Raw genomic sequence first — 21,524 nt, 5'->3', positions numbered from 1 at the left:
TTACACTTACTCTTCCTCCACACTTTGTGCGATGCTCCAGCTGCTTTGCAAAGGCCTGTCTGGAGAATCCCGGAGAGATGACCTTGAGCTCTTCAAAGGAGCTCAGGAGGTCCAAGGTGTAAAGTGTGGAAATACTGACCGAAGCTGGCCAGTTTCCACTCTTAAGGAGGACTTTCAAGTCGGGGGTCCACTGCTGCTGGCAAGTTTGACAGACATATAGTGGCAGATGCAAGTCATAACGCCCTTGGAAGAAGTAAATAAACATAATTAAGACACATTTTACAACAGTTCCATCTACAAATAGTCAAAGATTAACAGATATTACATGAAGTTTTTACTCCAAGTGGAAGCACAATGCCTCAGCCTACAACAGTAAACATATAACAATAATTCAATAGAAATCCAAATATATATATATATATATATATATATATATATATATATATATATATATATATATTTGTTTACCATTGATGGTAAGTAAAATCACTGGTTTGCCTGGTACCACAGTGAAGTTTGTGCCTTTACAGGAGCAGTTGGGTGCCTTCACAGTTGGCAATATGCAAGCTGTCAAAAAAAAAAGAAAAGCACTAATTACCATTATATGTTGGCCGAAGAGACATGTGAACATCAAAATGCAAGTTTGAGAGAGCATACCTTGGTCATGGGTGTCATATCCACCTTCCACTCTAACAATACACGTTGTTGGACTAATTCGTTTAAAAAAAAACATTCATTAAACTGTCCCTGTTGTGGAGTGGCTGGTTCTTGTGATGAAGTACATCAGTCTCCACAGAACCACTCCTCGGGGAGACACTCTCTACACCTTGGGAGGAAATACAAAATTATTCTAATATCCTAGAATTACTCTCATTTTCATGTGGTTTTTCTCTGGGTATCCAGTTTTCTAACATCCCAAAAGTCATGCATGTTAGCTGAAATAGCAGGGCACTGAGCATTAATACTGAAAAATTACAATTAGGTAAAGTAATTTAAATAAAGGTAAATGTTATCTCACCTAATAACAGCCGGCTCGTGGCAGAGGCCACACAGGGGATGACCAACAGCCTCTTTTTCTAGAAGGCATTGTAGTCTTTGTCTTTGTCGTCATTGTGGTCTCGCTTCTTTCCAGCGCTCTGAGGCTTTCTGCTGCCGAAAAGACCAGGATGAGGCAGAGCTTTTTTGAGGCTCAGGAGGAGGACATGAGGAAAGAATGTCAGAGAGTCTCTCCATATTCTTTTCTGTGAACAGAATGAGAAACTTTAACTGTAAATGACTATATTTAAGATGAACACTAAAAATCAAGGATAATTTCTTTGCTCAGTATGGAACTGGCCAATATCTTTACTGAATTACATTCCTCGTTCGAGTCCTGAACTGTCAGTTGTGTATAAGGTTATTTTCTCTCACTAATACAATTTATTTAAAAATTGATTTTAGTTTTAAACTTAAAGCCATTTTTGTGATTTACCAAATTCGTGTTGTGCTGAAGGTTCGGTACGCAGAACCTCCCCACTGGAAGACTGGAAGCCCTCAGTCGGGGGGGATGTGACTGTAAAACATCACACAGAGGGTTAACAACAGATAACTGATGATTTGTATTATCTACCTATTGTTTAAAAGCTTGTGAAATTAAAGAAAGCATAGTTCTTATGACACCACAGTGGGAATGTCTCCGGCTGTAGTGTCACTATGCGTTTATATATTGGAATTATTGTAGACCCTCAACAAGCAATTACTGTGTTTTAATTCGATTTTCCAACCATTTACTTAGTAAATTCATACAAATGTAAAATAATTGGGATTTCAACCTGTAGCTGAGCCTTGGCGTCGCCCTCCATGCCTCCCTCTCGGCTTGCCACGTCCTACACAGCCCCTTTTAGGGGACTGTAAAGTGTCTCCTACAGAGCGTGCCCGTTTCCTCTCCTCAGCTGCTTTCACTGACCAAGTAACAACTCATGTAAGGTTGATGTTGCTGATAAACTGATACCATATGACAGTGGACAAATAAAAGTAAATTCATTCACTTGAAGAACATTTTTGCTTCAAGTTTTTCCTACCATATACAACTAATGAAGTAAAACAAGTTGAACAAGCTTTATTTAGTAAGCCTCTGCCCCCCCATGTTGTAATGATGAACCGTTTTGCAAAGGCCCTATACATTGATTCAAAATCCAGTTACTCTTGCCTGTTCAGCATTTTTTGGATAACAGATAGTGCCAAATTCAAGTTGGAAATGAATGAGGTCATATGGGTTAAAACACGAACCTTAGCTTCAGCTAGCATGTGTTCATGCTTCAGCTCAAGACCCATGCATTTCTCTCCTTTGGATGTGGGATTATTGGGGTCTGGGTTGTGTTTTGTTGCCATTGCAACACAGCCAGCCAGCCAGCCAGCCAGACAGACAGACAGACAGACAGACAGACAGACAGACAGATAGACACAACAGATATGCAACAGCTGCTGTATGAGACAAACAGAGATAGAGAGACACATTGTAAGATTGAGATGGATAGATGAAGAAATAGATAATGAATGATAGAAAAAGATAGAGACAATAACTATAAGAAAGGTAGGTAGATAGTGTTGGAGATTTGGAGGATGTTTAAAACCAACCTCGTCTCCGCGTGTCGTTTGGTAAGCTGGGTAAATTCGTAAAAAGGAAGGGTTTAAGAAACACCAGAATGCAAGTTAAACAATAATCTGCTTTAATGGTAAAACATACAAATACATCACCGAATCACGAAGCACTCTGCAGAGTAGTCCGGGCTCAGGTTCTACCACCGTGTGAGACACGTCTCAGGAACGGCCAGTCAGAAACAAGAGCGCCGATCTTCAAAATGATCACAACATTTATACACAGAGTTCACTTCTGAGCGAGCTAGAAAGTGAGTTGGCAGTGTTCCATTGGTCGGTTTCCCTTCTGGGCGGGATCCCAGGTAGTAAGTCAGTTTGTTGATTCCATGTTGCTTCTGTGCGCGTGTGTGTGTGTGTGTGTGTGTGTGTGTGTGTGTGTGTGTGTGTGTGTGTGTGTGTGTGTGTGTGTGTGTGTGTGTGTGTGTGTGTGTGTGTGTGTGTGTGTGTGTGTGTGTGTTTCTGTCCCTCTGCCCTCAGGCAGATCCCCCAATCAATGATTTGGAGTCATGACAGAGGACTCTTTGACAGGACACATACTCATTCCCCCTAAACATCTTCAACACACACATCCTATCATGTATCTTTAACAGAAGTTAATTGTTCTTATCGCTTAATGGCTTCCCTGAACTTCCCTTCACCCCAAAGTCAGCTTACTAGGAATGAATACATTTTATTGATAAGCTCAAAAGGACCTTTATCTCATTTACTGCTGGGTGACCCAAGTCTCAAGGCCTCTTTTGGGGTCTGTAGGAGATAAACATTAATTCTACAAGACTTCAACTGTCTTGTATCTGAGGCACATCTCCCTTTGGGCTAATCAATACAGGTTTTAGCAATTAGCAGAGGAAGCTAGAGACTCAGGGCCCCTTCCTTGCTGGGAACTGCAAAGCAGATGTCAAAGGTCATAAAACCACCCTTTTGACTACACATGAAAAGTGGAAGAAAAGACTATTGCTTTAATTTATTATTACTAAGTAGTGGGACATTGTTTCAGGAATATATGAAAAGCAACAGAGAGATAGGTTGAGTTTGGCTCTTAAAAGTGCCGTTGGTTTTATGATGGTGTAGATCAGTGTATGGGTTTGTGGTGTGGGTACGGGAGCTGCAGGAGAGAACAGAAAAAGTGAATTATGTAGTGAAACTAGCTTTTTTAAATGCACATTGTGACGGTTTCACTACTTTAGACAGACTGAGTTCATTTACGTGTTTCCTGTTTCATACGCGTAACAAGCACATGGACGTCGACTATGCCCCTCCCCCCCAAACATATATTAAAATGTCGGCCAGAGTTAGTACTGTCATGTGTAAAACAAAAGCGATTAAGATAACGTATAACTCACACTTTAACACCGACGTATGTAGCCGTAATTAAGACAAATATTTTTCACACACCACTTATGAGCTGATATAAATGTAGCTAAACTAGTTTAAGCTTATGTTGAACGTGAGCTAGCTAGCTAGCCGCCCGCAAGAATAATTTCACATTAATGTTGCTTTGCTGATTATGGCGAAAGCATTTCTCAGACTTAGAACAGTTCAGTATGTGTGATGAACCATGCGAGTAAAGGCTTAAAAAAAAAGCCCCAATTATTAAATCTAAGCAAAACATGTGTCAGACTTTAGTGACCCAACTTACTTTGTCAGAGGATGGATCGCAATGCCGGTGGCAGCGTCTTTGGCCAATAGGTGGCGCTCTGAATGATGTAATTTCCTGTACCGATTATACAATAAAATATTAATACATTTCCTATATTTTGACGCGATAACTCTTTAATAACCTAAGTAGCCTACGGACAAAAACAAAAAAGTATATATTGCCTTATAAAATCCAGAAAAGTTTAAACATCTAACATGATAATAATAAATAAAAAATAATGATATCTTAAACCTAAACAAATAAAATGGAAAATTAACAGACAACAACAATTTAACATAAATAAAACAAGGATTAAAACAAGGATAAGTTTGACTCAATGTTGTGTAAAGTACCCGTTATGGTTAAAAAAAATATATATTTATTTTATTTTTTGAAAATAATACAGCTTCCAGCTTCCCGAGACACGAAGAGGAGACATGAACAATTCTTCCACTTGAAATGCGTTTAAACTGTGTCAGAGAGATGTTTAATCGGTTCATTTTAATTGGTTAATAATTGGTGTCTAATACTGGCAACTTCTAATTGTTGGGGGGGGGGGGGGCGGCGTTCAATCCAGTTTCGATTCCGTAACCTGTGCGCACTGCCACTCCAACATCCAATCCCGACTTGAAGTTTAATCACGGGGACTGTAGTCCTAAAGGATAGCTGGGGATTATGGGTAGTGTGGTGTCTTCGGCCATCCTAAACTCGATGATGCTCGAAATGTCCCTTATAGGCCTACGTCTGTTTCCGGTTATTTTTATTTTGAAATTCAGTTCCTGAAGTACGGCAAAAAAATCAGAGATTATAGAATCAAACAAATAAAAACAAGGATAATTGTGTGTTATTGTTGACCAAATAACAGTGTGTTATTTTTAAAAAGAATAACAAATTAGAAGGAAAAATGAGCCCCATTTATTTTCCTCACAGACAGCAACAAAAGTCAGAAATGATACGATTTTAAATAAAAGCAATAATCGTGGCTTGATATTGAGTAAGAACATGTTTTTATGAACCACACAGCTTCTGGTCTTCCTATAACACGTAATGCAGTGAGACTACCAACAGAAATACAATGCTTTTAAAATCGTGCTGTGGAACGCGAAAAAAAGGGGAAAATCGTGTTGGTGAACACGAATCAATAGATTAAAAATCGTGTTGGTGAACACGAAATGCCGTGAGACTGGGTTGTATAGTGTTGGTGCAAAACCTCTGCTCCGCGCGTTCCTCTATGAGTTTCTTTTAAAAGAAGGAAAAGTCAAAGCACCAGGATAAGGGTCAGTGGCGTTTTCTCCTGGAGGCCAAGGGAAGCCAGGGTTCCCCTGTTTTTTCGAATTGTAGTTATCATTTTAATAAATAAATAAAAACACTTCGTTTAGTTTCGGAAATTCTTTGTTGTGTGTTGCGGACGGCCCTTCTCTGCTCCATTCTCATTGAGTATTTTACAAAGAGTGAAACAGCGCCCTTCTAGTGGTTATGGTGAAACAGTAGATTGCACTCTCTGTTGCGAGAGGAAGCCAGCCGAAATTGGCTTCCCTTGGTGAAAAAAGATTGAGGGATTGACCAATCAGACAAGACTCACGTCATCAATCAATCAATCAATGTTTATTTATATAGCCCAATATCACAAATGTTACATTTGTCTCAGTGGACTTCACAGTTTGTACAGAATATCAGTATGACAATACGACACCCTCTGTCCTGAGACCCTCACATCGTACAAGGAAAAACTTCCAGAGAAAACCCACAGTTTAAAGGGAAAATGGGAGAAACTTCAGGGAGAGCAACAGAGGAGGGATCCCTCTCCCAGGACGGACAGACGTGCAATAGATTCCGTGTGTAAATTGAAAAGATAATACATTTGCAACATAGGTAGTCCAAATGTTTGGAAATGCATGTGTGTATAATAGGAAGATGAATCCACGAGGATATCCATCCAGGACTTATGATCCAGGAACACAGCCACGACTCAAGATCCAGGACTCGCGATCCATGACACAGGACCGCAGGATCATCCATGACTCCGGATCCCGGCGTATATAGACACCAAAAAGAAAGAAATGTGGGGAAGCTGGGTTAATCGGAACATGAGAGTAGCTACACAGGTATAGACAGAGAGAAGGAAGAAGTAAGATGTCCCCTGACAAACTAAGCCTATATCAGCAAAACTAGGGGCTGAATCTAATCAGCCCTAACTATAAGCTTTATCAAAAAGGAAGGTCTTAAGCGCACTCTTAAAAACGGATAGGGTGTCTGCCGCCCGAACACAAACTGGAAGCTGATTCCACAAAATTGGCCCTGCCAACCTGTGATTAGGCAGGGCCATGCCAAGGGAAGCCAGAGGTGGCTGGCTTCCCTTGCCTCACAATCCAATCAAATCGCATCAATTTAGTGACGCGTCGTAAAACATGGACGTAAGCCGCGCTCGGTTTCCCTCTACAAAAAAGCAATGGGATTTCTCCATAGGATTTTGGAAAATAGCTCGAAATAAGGTCAGTCGAAAATGAACCTGTTAGATAAATGCACGTCTTGTTCAGTCGGATAATATCCACATGTCTACCCTACTTTTATAATTTTCGAATCATAAATCCAATCGTTAGAAGATAGATAGCGTCACTGCACCACTCTCACCGCCGTTAGAAAGTAGCAAGCAACTGAAGTAAGTGCAATTATGGAGGGTGGAGATTTGGAGTATTTAATCAAAAATAATTGTACTAAAGTTCCGCTACAGCAGCAACAACAAATACAATCTGATGACTAATGACTGATGACCGAGAAAAAAAGAGCGAATCGGACGTAAAACGTTAAAGGTCTCCTGATTTAGTTTGTGAATGAATGCTTATTAGAGTTTGGGCTGGAGAGTGCGTGCGGACCTGTCGGTTAAATTACTCCTGTTCTGGCTGCCTTACACTGGCTCCCTATAGAACACAGGATAGAATTTAAAATTCTTCTTCTCGCCTACAAAGCCCTTAATGGGCAGGCGCCATCTTACCTTAAAGAACTCATTATACCCTATTGTCCTACTAGGGCATTGCGTTCCAAGAATGCAGGGTTGTTGGTTGTTCCTAGAGTCTCTAAAAGTACAATGGGAGCCAGAGCCTTTTCTTATCAAGCTCCACTTTTGTGGAATCAGCTTCCAGTTTGTGTTCGGACGGCAGACACCCTATCCGTTTTTAAGAGTGCGCTTAAGACTTTCCTTTTTGATAAAGCTTATAGTTAGGGCTGATTAGATTCAGCCCCTAGTTTTGCTGATATAGGCTTAGTTTGTCGGGGGACATCTTACTTCTTCCTTCTCTCTGTCTATACCTGTGTACTCTCATGTTCCGATTAACCCAGCTTCCCCAAATGTCTTTCTTTTTGGTGTCTATATACGCCGGGATCCGGAGTCATGGATGATCCTGCGGTCCTGTGTCATGGATTGCGAGTCCTGGATCTTGAGACGTGGCTGCGGTCCTGGATCATAAGTCCTGGATGGATATCCTCGTGGATTCATCTTCTTATTATACACACATGCATTTCAAAACATTTGGACTACCTATGTTGCAAATGTATTATCTTTTCAATTTACACACGGCATCTATTGCACGTCTGTCCGTCCTGGGAGAGGGATCCCTCCTCTGTTGCTCTCCCTGAGGTTTCTCCCATTTTTCCCTTTAAACTGTGGGGTTTTCTCTGGAAGTTTTTCCTTGTACGATGTGAGGGTCTAAGGACAGAGGGTGTCGTATTGTCATACTGATATTCTGTACAAACTGTGAAGTCCACTGAGACAAATGTAACATTTGTGATATTGGGCTATATAAATAAACATTGATTGATTGATTGATTGATGGTTAGATAACAGGCGTGTGTAAGTCCTGCATCTGTATGATACAAATATGTGTAAAATGATACCGTGTGCTGTAATCACTCATCTGGTTACGTTATTACATTGACCACCACACCCCCGACCCAAAAGAAAGGACATATTATTGGCTTCCCCTAATTTTTTCCCCACGCCACGCTACTGATAAGGGTTAAATAATAATCTGCTTTAATTGTAAAAACATACAATACATCACCCAATCACCTAATCACGAAGCACTCTGCAACAGCAGCTTCAGAATGAAGAATGCTCCGGGCCCAAGTTCTACCGCCGCGTGAGACACGTCTCAGGAACGGCCAGTCAGAAACAAGAGCGTCAATCTTCAAAATGATCAAAACATTTATACACAGGTGGGGAGGAGTTTTATCGCTTGCTCTTCCTTAGCTATTTGTTATTGGCGAGTTCACTTCTGAGCGAGCTAGCCAGTGAGTTGGCAGTGTTCCATTGGTCGGTTTCACTTCTGGGCGGGTGTGTGTGTGTGTGTGTGTGTGTGTGTGTGTGTGTGTGTGTGTGTGTGTGTGTGTGTGTGTGTGTGTGTGTGTGTGTGTGTGTGTGTGTGTGTGTGTGTGTGTGTGTGTGTGTGTGTGTTTGTGTGTGTGTGTGTGTGTGTGTGTGTGTGTTTGTGTGTCCCTCTGCCCTCAGGCAGATCCCCCAATCGATGATTTGGAGTCATGACAGAGGACTCTTTGACAGGACACATACTCATTCCCCCTAAACATCTTCAACACACACACACATCCTATCATGTATCTTATCACACAACAGTCACCTGTTTTTCTTTATGAAAGCCATATTTGTATAGATTTACCAGTCATCATCTCATGACATCTTTAGGATTAGGTAAATAACAAAGCCTAACTGTTCCCATGGCCTAAGGCCTTCCCTGAACTTCCCTTCACCTGAATTATTATTTGAATTATTTGAAGGATTAAAGTAACGTGTTATGGCAGGAAAGTTCAATCTGGTATATTCATTTTAATGTCACCTTATATAGAATGTGTGTTAAACTTGTGATTTCTGCATTGAGTGACTTCTGCCTAGCAGATACCAAGAAGAGGCCCCTATGGTCTCTCTGTTAATTATCAATAGTCCTTGCAATTAACAGGGGAATTCCCGGATACATTTTCAGATATAAGGCAGTTAAAGTCTTGTAGAATTAATTATTTATCTCCTACACATCCTGCAGGCCTTGAGACTTGGGTCACCCAGCAGTAAATGAGATAAAGGTCCTTTTGAGCTTATCAATAAAATGTATTCATTCCTAGTAAGCTGACTTTGGGGTGAAGGGAAGTTCAGGGAAGCCATTAAGCGATAAGAACAATTAACTTCTGTTAAAGATACATGATAGGATGTTCGTGTGTGTTGAAGATGTTTAGGGGGAATGAGTCCTGTCAAAGAGTCCTCTGTCATGACTCCAAATCATTGATTGGGGGATCTGCCTGAGGGCAGAGGGACAGAACACACACACACACACACACACACACACACACACACACACACACACACACACACACACACACACACACACACACACACACACACACACACACACATACACTGTGAAGCAAACGATGGAATCAACAAACTGACTTACTACCTGGGATCTCGCCCAGAAGGGAAACCGACCAATGGAACACTGCCAACTCACTGTCTAGCTCGCTCAGAAGTGAACTCTGTGTATAAATGTTGTGATCATTTTGAAGATCGGCGCTCTTGTTTTTGACTTGCCGTTCCTGAGACGTGTCTCACACGGTGGTAGAACCTGAGCCCGGAGTACTCTGCAGAGTGCTTCGTGATTAGGAGATTGGGTGATGTATTTGTATGTTCTTGCCATTAAAGCAGATTATTGTTTAACCCTTATCCTGGCTGCTTTGAATTTTTCCTTCTTTTGAGAACCCGCTCATATAGGAACGGCGCGGAGCAGAGATTCTGCCCCAACAAATGGTGTTTCCCCGACGTGATGACGTCATAACGTGGTGACGTCATGAGTAGGGTTTTTGAGAGGAAAATCGGCAGCCAGCGGACGAATGGTCCGGAGAAGAGGCCTAGAATAATCTCTGACAACTAAAACGAGGATCCTACAATTGAAAGGTGAGCAGACGAGCCTGTTTCTATCGAAGGTCTGTAATTGGCTAAACTAAATTTTAGAGTTGTCAGAGACATATTCCGGTGTCATAGTTGTTGCGGTGGAATATACAAATACATATTTTAGATAGGTAGGAAAGTTATATAACATAAAAGTGAATCAACGAGGTATGTAAAACGAAGGTGAAAGGCCCCGTAATTTTTTCAGAAAGGAGACGGCTGAAGACTCGTTGGGGGATGTTCAGTGGCTGTTTTCAGACGGCATCCGGAACAAATCTGAGTAACTATTCTTAGGTTCATAGGAATCGAAGTTGAGTTATAAGTAAATCCAAAGGAGAGTAACGCCACCTTCAAAAAGCAATTTTGAAGTGACCGGACCTCATTAATCCTTTGTTCTGTGGGGGTTGAATCTATAAAGCCAAACGTCACGATAAAGAGTTCTGTAAGCCTGGTTTACGACTCCATGTCAGCATCACATCGTTGAAAGACAGTGTTGAAGCACGCTGAGAGGCTCGCTAAACTTGATGGAATAAACATCGGACAATAAAAGCTGAATAGACTGTACGGGGTATTTTTTCTGTGAATATTTACTGGTAACAAAGACAGTAAGTCAGATGAATAGATACGAAGTCATAATGAAGGTAGAATTTGAACGAGAGGAGCGTGAGTTAAGAGCTTTTTTCTCTAATGCCTGAAGTTGGAAGGAAATACATTGAAAATTAACAGATCAAGGTGTGATTTGAAGTGGTAGATATATTGAAATAAATAAGAAACAATGATTTGCTGCTATTTAAACATAGTCTTTGAGAACTGATTGATACCGTTGCATTGCGTTGTGAATTTTATGGTATTTGTCATTAACTAAGGATTGTACTTAATTATACTTCAAGGAAAATTATATTACATACAGTAACCTTAGGGGAAAGTAAAAAGAGGTTTACTGAGTATATGAAGTACATTAAGGGTAAGGTTTTATTCAAATTAAATATGATAGGTGGATTTTTCCACCTAGAATAAGACATGGAAAGAGGAGAATTTGTTAGACATGAAATAACAAACTCATTGGAAGAAATATATATTGTAAGGTTATTTAGGAGTTGTTATCATATACAGTTACTCTCAGTTGATGGTTGTTTAAAGTAGATAGGAAACTGAAAACGTAAACGATCCACCACAATGGTGCTTTTAAGTTTATGAAGAAGGAGTAGAAAGTAAAAAGAAGGTTTTTGTAAGTTTGTCAGAGAGAATCTGTTAATGTTTAAGCATGACAGAGGTGCTGCACGAGGCTAAAAGCCATCTCACACAGTTGGATAACAAAAGAGGTTTTGATGAGAGAAGCTTGGGCCGGCAGCTGCAGGGCGCAGAGAGGAAGAGAGAGAGAAAAGTCAGATGGTTTGAAGAAGTATATAGAGAGTACAGGTTATCTAGAGTTACTACTATTCTGGAAAATGTCATATTGTTTTGTGAGTAACATAAAATAAGAATATATTTACTAGATATAAGAACAACAGGCTTATCTAGGTTAACAGAAAATTGCTATTAACCAGTTTCAGCTGCAACTATCCTGTCTTTGTTCTAAAGAGAACATACATTGCATTTACAATTAATATTAAGAAAAGTTCACAATAGATACCATTAAAGACCGTTTGGGATTAATAGGACGAGTTTGTCATAAACATTCGTGCTTAGATGGAATAAGAGTTTTGAGAGATGTTCTCAAAAATGGGAGTTTTCACAATGCTTTTTAGTTTTTATTGAAACAATTAAGTAATAAGGACAGAAAAATGTTCCGTGATGATTTCTTTAGGTTTCAGCTTTAGTAATAATGAAGATTACATTTTGTAATAATTCCTTTAAGTGTTCCAAAAATATATTCATTAACTGTAGTCAGATTACTTGTTTTAAATGTATAGCGCTGAATACAGTTAGTTTTGTATTCTGTTAAAAATCTAACCATGCTTGTAACACACAACTTAGATAAACAATTTGAAAAAGAATAGAATAAGCAAGTAGATAAAAGATGAATCTATAGTGGTTAAGAAAGGTGTCTTTGTTTTGCCTATTAACTTAGAACTGAAGTAATGAAGAATAGGAAGACTGTTACCATTAATGGGTTTAACATTCACATGTTTCAGCATTCCTGACCATATAGACACTCAGCTGTTTTATTTTGTCACCCGCTGGGGGAGAGATTTACATTGAGTTTTTCTCAGTAGCTGATTTGCTGTGATTACAGCAGCATTGGATAGTTGTGCGCCACCTTTGGGTTCTACTCTGAATCAGTGTGTTGGTGAAATGTTGCTCATTGCAAGCAGAAGAACTGCGCAAAGCACGCATCTCTGAGGAGGTATTGACTGTTTGCTTGTGCCTCGTTGTCAAGGCAACAGTGGTGTGAAGAGGTACTGCAGTTTTGGGGGATTTCTGCTATACAGAGGACAACTTGTGTCTGCTGATTGTATCACATTGATCCAGAGGTCCCTTCCCCCTCAGGACATCCCAATGCCAGAGAGAGTTTCCTTGGAGCCCACTGACCAGGGCTGGTTCTAGCTTTTTGGGGGCCCTGCCACTGACTACAGCTGAAGAGGACAATGAATCATTGACTGTTCTCAATATGACAAGATCAAGAGACAGGCTGGTCTCAGTCTGTTCAGACTCTGAAGAAATCATGCAATGATTTTACAGCATAACTGTGCAAGAGTTTACCAGAAGGTGGTGTAGAACGATCTGCTTAAGCGTTTGGGAAAGGAGGCTGATTGTTTAATGATGGTCTGGAATACTGAAAAGATTAAAGTTTAATATCCTTGTTTGGCAAACAAGACATCTGATTATTATGTCACACATGATAATCTTGACATAGTGACTAGCTATGGGTAAACGTGTGGACGTTATACCATTATTATCATGAACTAAAAATAAATACGGAAATAGTATCTGGTTAAAGATGAATGGATTTCATATCCTAGAGAGGGTTAGTTATATTGTGAATACTTCACAAGGTATTTACTAATGTATTTTGAAGAACACATAACAAAAACACAGGTCCAGTTTTGTTTTGTTTTTAGATTAAATTGTCCATTACCAAAACTGTTCAGCTTAGGTCTAGCTTTAGACTTTGATAGTAAAAGAGTATTTAGGCTTATTTTTGTATATCTGACATTTTTTAAATATGTTGGCTATTCACTAGATAGAGAGATGGCATTACTCTCCATTTGTTAAGAACATTTCTGAAGATTAAATATTTGTTTCATTTCTAATATTCCTATTTAGGATGTAATTTTAGAGTAACAAGGCTGATGCTGAAATTGGAAAATATGTTAGTGGTTTGCATGATGTAAACAAAAAATGGTTTTGTTTGTTCAACCTCCAGTTAGATCTGAAACAGTAATAATGATTGATTTAGCTAAAGCTTAGTTTAACATCCTGATGTAACATTATGAGGTATGTTCACTTCTAAGGGTAAACAAATTGATAAAATGGATTATTGTTATTATTATTGATTAATTTGGAATATTAATTCAAAAGGCCGTTTTCTGCAGGTTCACTTAAGAATGCCGTGCATGAACATTTGTCAGGTATTGTGTTTCCTAGGGGCGGTATATTAATAAAGTGTATTGATCATTTGTTTGTTAAACATCTGAAGAAAATGGTGCTGCGAACACGAGAAAAAGTTTGTTGCATTGGTTGACATCAACACAATGATGTCACTAGTACAACCACATTAAGGGTAAGGTTTTATTCAAATTAAATATGATAGGTGGATTTTTCCCTCTAGAATACGACATGGAAAGAGGAGAATTTGTTTGACATGAAATAACGAACTCATTGGAAGAAATATATATTGTAATGTTATTTAGGAGTTGTTTTTATCATATACAGTTACTCTCAGTTGATGGTTGTTTAAAGTAGATAGGAAACTGAAAACGTAAACGATCCACCACAATGGTGTTTCCCCGACGTGATGACGTGATGACGTGGTGACGTCATGAGTAGGGTTTTTGAGAGGAAAATCAGCAGCCACCGGACGAATGGTCCGGAGAAGAGGCCTAGAATAATCTCTGACAACTAAAACGAGGATCCTACAATTGAAAGGTGAGCAGACGAGCCTGTTTCTATCAAAGGTCTGTAATTGGCTAAACTACATTTTAGAGTTGTCAGAGACATATTCCGGTGTCATAGTTGTTGGTGGGTATCAGATTTCTCCACACAGGCGCCCTGAGGATTCAACAACACGCAAGGATGCTGCTTTCTGGCACTCAGGTTCGCACTCTGATAGTTCCTTCACTGACATTGAAAGTTGTGTTCTGTTCACAAAGCTATACTGTTGGGGAGCAGACACAGTGGCAAGGAATGACAGTAGCTGTGTTTCAAATGTCTTATGTGAGTTGGTCTCGTGGGGCGAGACCAAAAGGGGGAATTGAAGTATTATTTGAATTTTTTGAAGGATTAAAGTAACGTGTTATGGCAGGAAAGTTCAATCTGGTATATTCATTTTAATGTCACCTTATATAGAATGTGTGTTAAACTTGTGATTTCTGCATTGAGTGACTTCTGTCTAGCAGATACCAAGAAGAGGCCCCTAGGGTCTCTCTGTTAATTATCAATAGTCCTTGCAATCAACAGGGGAATTCCCGGATACATTTTCAGATATAAGGCAGTTAAAGTCTTGTAGAATTAATGATTTATCTCCTACAGACCCCAAAAGAGGCCTTTAGACTTGGGTCACCCAGCAGTAAATGAGATAAAGGTCCTTTTGAGCTTATCAATAAAATGTATTCATTCCTAGTAAGCTGACTTTGGGGTGAAGGGAAGTTCAGGGAAGCCATTAAGCGATAAGAACAATTAACTTCTGTTAAAGATACATGATAGGATGTTTGTGTGTGTTGAAGATGTTTAGGGGGAATGAGTATGTGTCCTGTCAAAGAGTCCTCTGTCATGACTCCAAATCATTGATTGGCGGATCTGCCTGAGGACAGAGGGACAGAAACACACACACACACACATACACTGTGAAGCAAACGATGGAATCAACAAAACTGACTTACTACCTGGGATCCCGCCCAGAAGGGAAACCGACCAATGGAACACTGCCAACTCACTGTCTAGCTCGCTCAGAAGTGAACTCTGTGTATAAATGTTGTGATCATTTTGAAGATCGGCGCTCTTGTTTTTGACTTGCCGTTCCTGAGACGTGTCTCACACGGTGGTAGAACCTGAGCCCGGAGTACTCTGCAGAGTGCTTCGTGATTAGGTGAAGTATTTGTATGTTTTACCATTAAAGCAGATTATTGTTTAACCCTTATCCTGGCTGCTTTGAATTTTTCCTTCTTTTGAGAACCCGCTCATATAGGAACGGCGCGGAGCAGAGATTCTGTGTGTGAGTGTGTGTGTGTGTGTGTGTGTGTGTGTGTGTGTGTGTGTGTGTGTGTGTGTGTGTGTGTGTGTGTGTGTGTGTGTGTGTGTGTGTGTGTGTGTGTGTGTGTGTGTGTGTGTGTGTGTGTGTGTGTGTGTGTGTGTGTCTCTACCCTCAGGCAGATCCCCCAATCAATGATTTGGAGTCATGACAGAGGACTCTTTGACAGGACACATACAGGACTGTCTCAGAAAATTAGAATATTGTGATAAAGTTCTTTATTTTCTGTAATGCAATTAAAAAACAAAAATGTCATACATTCTGGATTCATTACAAATCAACTGAAATATTGCAAGCCTTTTATTATTTTAATATTGCTGATTATGGCATACAGCTTAAGAAAACTCAAAAATCCTATCTCAAAAAATTAGAATAGTTCCTCAGACCAAGTAAAAAAAAAAGATTTATAACAGCAAAACACAATCAAACATTTGAAAATGTCCATTAATGCACTCAGTACTTGGTTGGGAATCCTTTTGCACGGATTACTGCATCAATGCGGCGTGGCATGGAGGCAATCAGCCTGTGGCATTGCTGAGGTGTTATGGATGCCCAGGATGCTTCAATAGCGGCCTTTAGCTCATTAGCATTGTTGGGTCTGGTGTCTTTCAGCTTCTTCTTCACAATACCCCACATATTCTCTATGGGGTTCAGGTCAGGGGAATTTGCAGGCCAATCGAGGACAGTAATGCCATGGTCAGTACACCAGTTACTGGTGGTTTTGGCACTGTGGGCAGGTGCCAGATCATGCTGGAAAATGAATTCCTCATCTCCATAGAGCTTTTCAGCAGACGGAAGCATGTAGTGCTCTAAAATCTCTTGGTACACAGCTGCATTTACTCTGGGCTTGATGAAACACAGTGGACCAACACCAGCAGCTGACATGGCTCCCCAAACCATCGCTGACTGTGGGAACTTCACACTGGATTTCAAGCAACTTGGATTTTGCTCCTCTCCAGCCTTTCTCCAGACTCTGGCGCCTTGACTTCCAAATGAAATACAAAACTTGCTTTCGTCTGAAAAGAGGACTTTGGACCACTGTGCAACTGTCCAGTGCTTCTTTTCCTTAGCCCAAGTCAGACGCCTCTTCCGTTGTCTTGAGTTCAGAAGTGGCTTGACCATGGGAATACGGCTATTGTAGCCCATTTCCCGGACACGTCTGTGAACAGTGACTTTTGATACCTGGACTCCAGCTTCAGTCCACTGTCTTTGAAGCTCCCCCAAATTCTGGAAGCGACTCTTCTTCACAATGCTGTTAAGGCTGCGGTCATCTCTCTTGGTTGTGCAGCGTTTCCTGCCACATTTCCCCCTTCCAACAGACTTTTTGTGGATGTGCTTTGAAACTGCACTCTGTGAACAGCTTGCTCTTTGAGAAATTTCTTTTTGTGTCTTACCCTCCTGATGGAGGGTGTCAATGACGGTCCTCTGGACAGCAGTCAGATCAGCAGTCTTCCCCATACTTGTGATTTAATTTACTGAACCAAGCTGAGTGTTTTTCAAGGCTCAGGAAACCCTTGCAGGTGTTTCGAGTTAATTAGACGATTCAAGTGATTCGTTGAACACCCTACTAGTATACTTTTTCATGATATTCTAATATTTAGAGATAGGATATTTGAGTTTTCTTAAGCTGTATGCCATAATCAGCAATATTAAAATAATAAAAGGCTTGCAATATTTCAGTTGATTTGTAATGAATCCAGAATGTATGACATTTTTGTTTTTTTAATTGCATTACAGAAAATAAAGAACTTTATCACAATATTCTAATTTTCTGAGACAGTCCTGTACTCATTCCCCCTAAACATCTTCAACACACACACACACACATCCTATCATGTATCTTATCACACAACAGTCACCTGTTTTTCTTTATGAAAGCCATATTTGTATAGATTTACCAGTCATCATCTCATGACATCTTTAGGATTAGGTAAATAACACAGCCTAACTGTTCCAATGGCCTAAGGCAGGGGTGTCAAACTCATTTTCACCGAGGGCCACATCAGCATAATCGTTGCCCTCAAAGGGCCAGATGTAACTTATAAATGTAACTAAATGCAATGTAACTAAATGCAATGTAAAATAAATGTAACTACTCCTTAATGTTAAATAACTCTGAATTTATTACTTATTCAAGTTACAAATATTACATATATATTTGCATAGATGTAAAAAATATGTTTGCTTGTTGCTCTGTTATTATAACATAAATCCTTTTAATTTGTCAGGTTATGAAACCCATATTACTCCATCAATCAACGATCAAACTATCCAAGTGAATAAAGAAAAATAACATCAAACACAAGTTATGACATTAACTTTGTTCAAAACTTGAAATAACAAATAACTGTAAAACCAACAATTGTGAGCTGCTAAGAACATGTGTGACAGATGTAGCATTTTACAAAAACAAATGGCTGCACACAGCCTTGCAGGGGGCATACATCCAACTCATGAGAGATGGTTTGATTACAGTAAACATTTGTTTGCATAAAGACATAAAACCTGCAAACACTAAATACATTGCTACACATATAAAGTAGTATATGTAATAAACTCAAAATAACAAAATAAGGGTTGTCTCAGTCCACAACTATATTGGTCAAGGTTTTAGGTTAGTTTTTGATGAGGAGATGCTGCCTGTCCTTGAACACACCATGTGGATCCCCTCTCCACCATCCTCATCCATTGATCATGTTCTGTAAATAACAAACACAAAACAAAATGCAAACACAATCATTACATTGCACATAGTTTAACTATTGTTCTTCTTGGTTGAATTGCATTTTATTATATATTATTAGGTTTTTTCAAATGCTTACCAATGTGTTTTCTGACCAGATGTCTGACACCGTTTTTCCGTGGCCAGTGTGTCAATGTCTGGTTTTAGGTCCTGTGCTGTAGCAATCCGTAGAACAGCGTGGAGGTTGTCGTCAGTGATGCGTGATCTGTGCTTGTTTTTGTTTAGATTCATTATTGAAAACATCTGTTCGCACAGATAGGTGCTCCCAAACATAGACAGAACACGGGCAGCATGAAGTCGAAGCTGTGGCATGAAAGCAGGGGGCAGTAGACGGTAAAAGTCCTGGATTGTAACATCCTGGAACTTTGCTCTCAGGCCACTATCGCTTTGAAGCTCTATTAACTCCATCTGAAGTTGTTGGGGTGCAGTGCACACGTCGGTGGTGAAAGGACTAGCAAAGATGGCAAATCCAGAGTGCTGTGCTCTGAAGTCAGAGAAGCGCCGATCAAACTCATTCATCAACAGGCTCAGTTTGGTAGCTAACTGAGCACATGAGAAAGTACCGGGACATGAGGCTGAGATGCTCTGAGAAACAGGAAAGTGGGCAAGATTGTCCTGTTTCACTTGGCACATCCGTAGGTCAAGTTTACGCTGGAAAGCCGTGATCGTGTCGGACATCTGCGTGATGACTTGTTTGCGTCCCTGCAGCTTCTGATTCAGTTGGGCGAGATGTTCGGTTATGTCACACAACATAGCAAAGTCACACAGCCAGTTTGGATCTGACAGTTCAGACAAGGGTTTTCCTTTACTCTGCATGAAAAGAGCAATGTCTTCCCTAAGCTCAAAAAATCGTTTGAGGACTTTGCTCCTACTCAGCCACCTTACTTCTGTATGGTACGGCACGTCTCCGTGCTCCGAGCCCATCTCCTGCAAGAACAGCTGGAACTGAGGATGATTCAGGCCACGCGCCCGAATGAAGTTCACTGTCTTCATGACCGTGGTCACTATATCATCCATCCCCAGCACCTTCCCGCACAAAGCTTCTTGATGGATAATGCAATGATACGTTATCAGAGGCGTGTGACAGTTACTTTCTTGCATTTTCTCCTTCATTAGTCCAACCAAGCCCACTTTTCTTCCACACATTGCAGGTGCACCGTCTGTAGTTAATCCCACCAAGTTTTCCCAGGGCAATGCGTTTTTACTGACGGACTTCTCCACCGCATCAAAAATGTCCCGTCCCGTTGTGGTCCCATGCATGGCAGCCACATCCAACAGCTCCTCAGTGACAGAGAGGTCCGACTTCACGCCTCTAATAAAAATAGATAGCTGCGCTGTATCCGTGTTGTCTGTGCTTTCATCAACAGCTAAAGAAAAAGCTATGTAGCTGCGTGTCTCTTCGGCCAGCTGTGTTGCCAGGTTTCCTGCTAGTTCCTTAACTCGGTCCGCGATGGTGTTTCTTGATAAACTGACATTTTTAAAAGTCTGTATCTGGTCGGGACACACCTGCTCACAGACCTTCGCTTCAAAAACGCTCCCTCTGAAAAAGACTTTGAAGCGCGGGCGATTTCTTCAGCCACAACAAAGCTAGCTTTCACTGCCGCGTTGTTTTTGGTTGTGGCTTTCGCGAACACATTCTGCTGCGATCGCAGTTTGCCTTTTAATTCTTGGGCAATTTGTTGTTTTTCTTGATGGCTAAATTTGGCATACTTACCTCCGTGTTTGGTCTCAAAATGCCGACATAGATTGTACTCTTTGACAACCGCCACCGCCTCATAACACAAAAGACATACCGGTTTTTCTCCTTGAAGCACAAACATGTATTCGCCTTCTCATCTTTCTTGAAACACCCTTCCATCTGCATCAATTTTTCTCTTCCTGGACATTTTGTGATCATTATTTGTATTTCTCAATTCCACTTGTTGGGAAAATCGCATCGATGTGGAAACACTGCAGTCTAGTGGCGGGATGCCATCACTTCGCGGGTAACATAATCGGCATGTATTGTGGGAAATGTAGTTTTTGGTCACTGCACGCATTTGACTTATTTATTTTTAGACAATCAGACCTATTAAGCTCTCGCGGGCCACATAAAATGACGTGGCGGGCCACATTTGGCCCGCGGGCCTTGAGTTTGACACGTCTGGCCTAAGGCCTTCCCTGAACTTCCCTTCACCTGAAGTATTATTTGAATTATTTGAAGGATTAAAGTAACGTGTTATGGCAGGAAAGTTCAATCTGGTATATTCATTTTAATGTCACCTTATATAGAATGTGTGTTAAACTTGTGATTTCTAAGGCCTTCCCTGAACTTCCCTTCACCCCAAAGTCAGCTTACTTTAGAATCAGAAGGACCATTGTCTCTCTAACTTGTGTGTGACCCAATCATCTCCTGATCTGATAAGAGTCTTGCAGGAAACGCACGTACATTTCAACACCCCAACATCCTTATAGTTTCTTAACTAATGCATGCTGAACATGAATCACTAATTAACAGGACTTTAACTGCATTATATTTGAGGAAAATGTCCTTTGGCTTAATCAATAATGGTGTTAGCACTTAACAGAGGAAGCCAGAGACTCAGGGCCTCTTCAGAGGTCTGGGAACTGCAAAGCAGATGTCAAAGGTCATTTGTATTATGCCTAACCACCGATAGCCAAAAAACCACCCTTTTGATTACACATAAAAGTGGAAGAAAATACTATTGCGCTATATTTATTATTACTAAGTAATGGGACATTGTTTAAGGAATATATGAAAAGCCTCTCTATATTTAAAGAGGAAAAATGTACTTTGTCCCTTCAAATTTAACACACACGAATATATGAGGTGACATTAAAATGAATATACCAGAAATACACTATATCAAACTTTCTGCTATAAACACGTTATTTTAATACTTCAACTAATTCAAATAATACTTCAATACTCATGCACACATTTATGAGATTTAACAATGGCCAATTATATTTCTTAAATGATATGTAGCCTATTCCCAGAGCATAATTCATGGGGCAACAAGGTGAGGTGTAAAATGTGTTTTAATATCATACATTTTACGCCAGCAAACTTCTTGTACGGACTTCGGCAGTAGTGAAGACTCACTGAACTAATTAAGTACAAAGACGAATCGTTCGCGAACGTGCAAAC

General features: G+C 40.2%; 1 protein-coding gene across 1 annotated transcript; it reads right to left on the bottom strand.

Annotated features, from left to right (window-relative positions):
* Positions 1 to 18,206: 18,206 nt before the first annotated feature.
* On the bottom strand, positions 18,207 to 19,855 carry LOC307039196 (general transcription factor II-I repeat domain-containing protein 2B-like). The gene is made up of 2 exons (XM_079681040.1): positions 18,453 to 19,855; positions 18,207 to 18,329 (listed from the first exon to the last, which is right to left on the bottom strand). Coding segments are annotated over exons 1-2 (1,182 nt in total). The 5' UTR covers positions 19,634 to 19,855; the 3' UTR covers positions 18,207 to 18,328.
* Positions 19,856 to 21,524: the final 1,669 nt, after the last annotated feature.

This window comes from Notothenia rossii (genome assembly GCF_949606895.1).
Source record: "Notothenia rossii genome assembly, chromosome: 5".
Lineage (NCBI taxonomy): Eukaryota > Metazoa > Chordata > Actinopteri > Perciformes > Nototheniidae > Notothenia > Notothenia rossii.
This window is presented reverse-complemented; position numbering and strand designations above follow the sequence as displayed.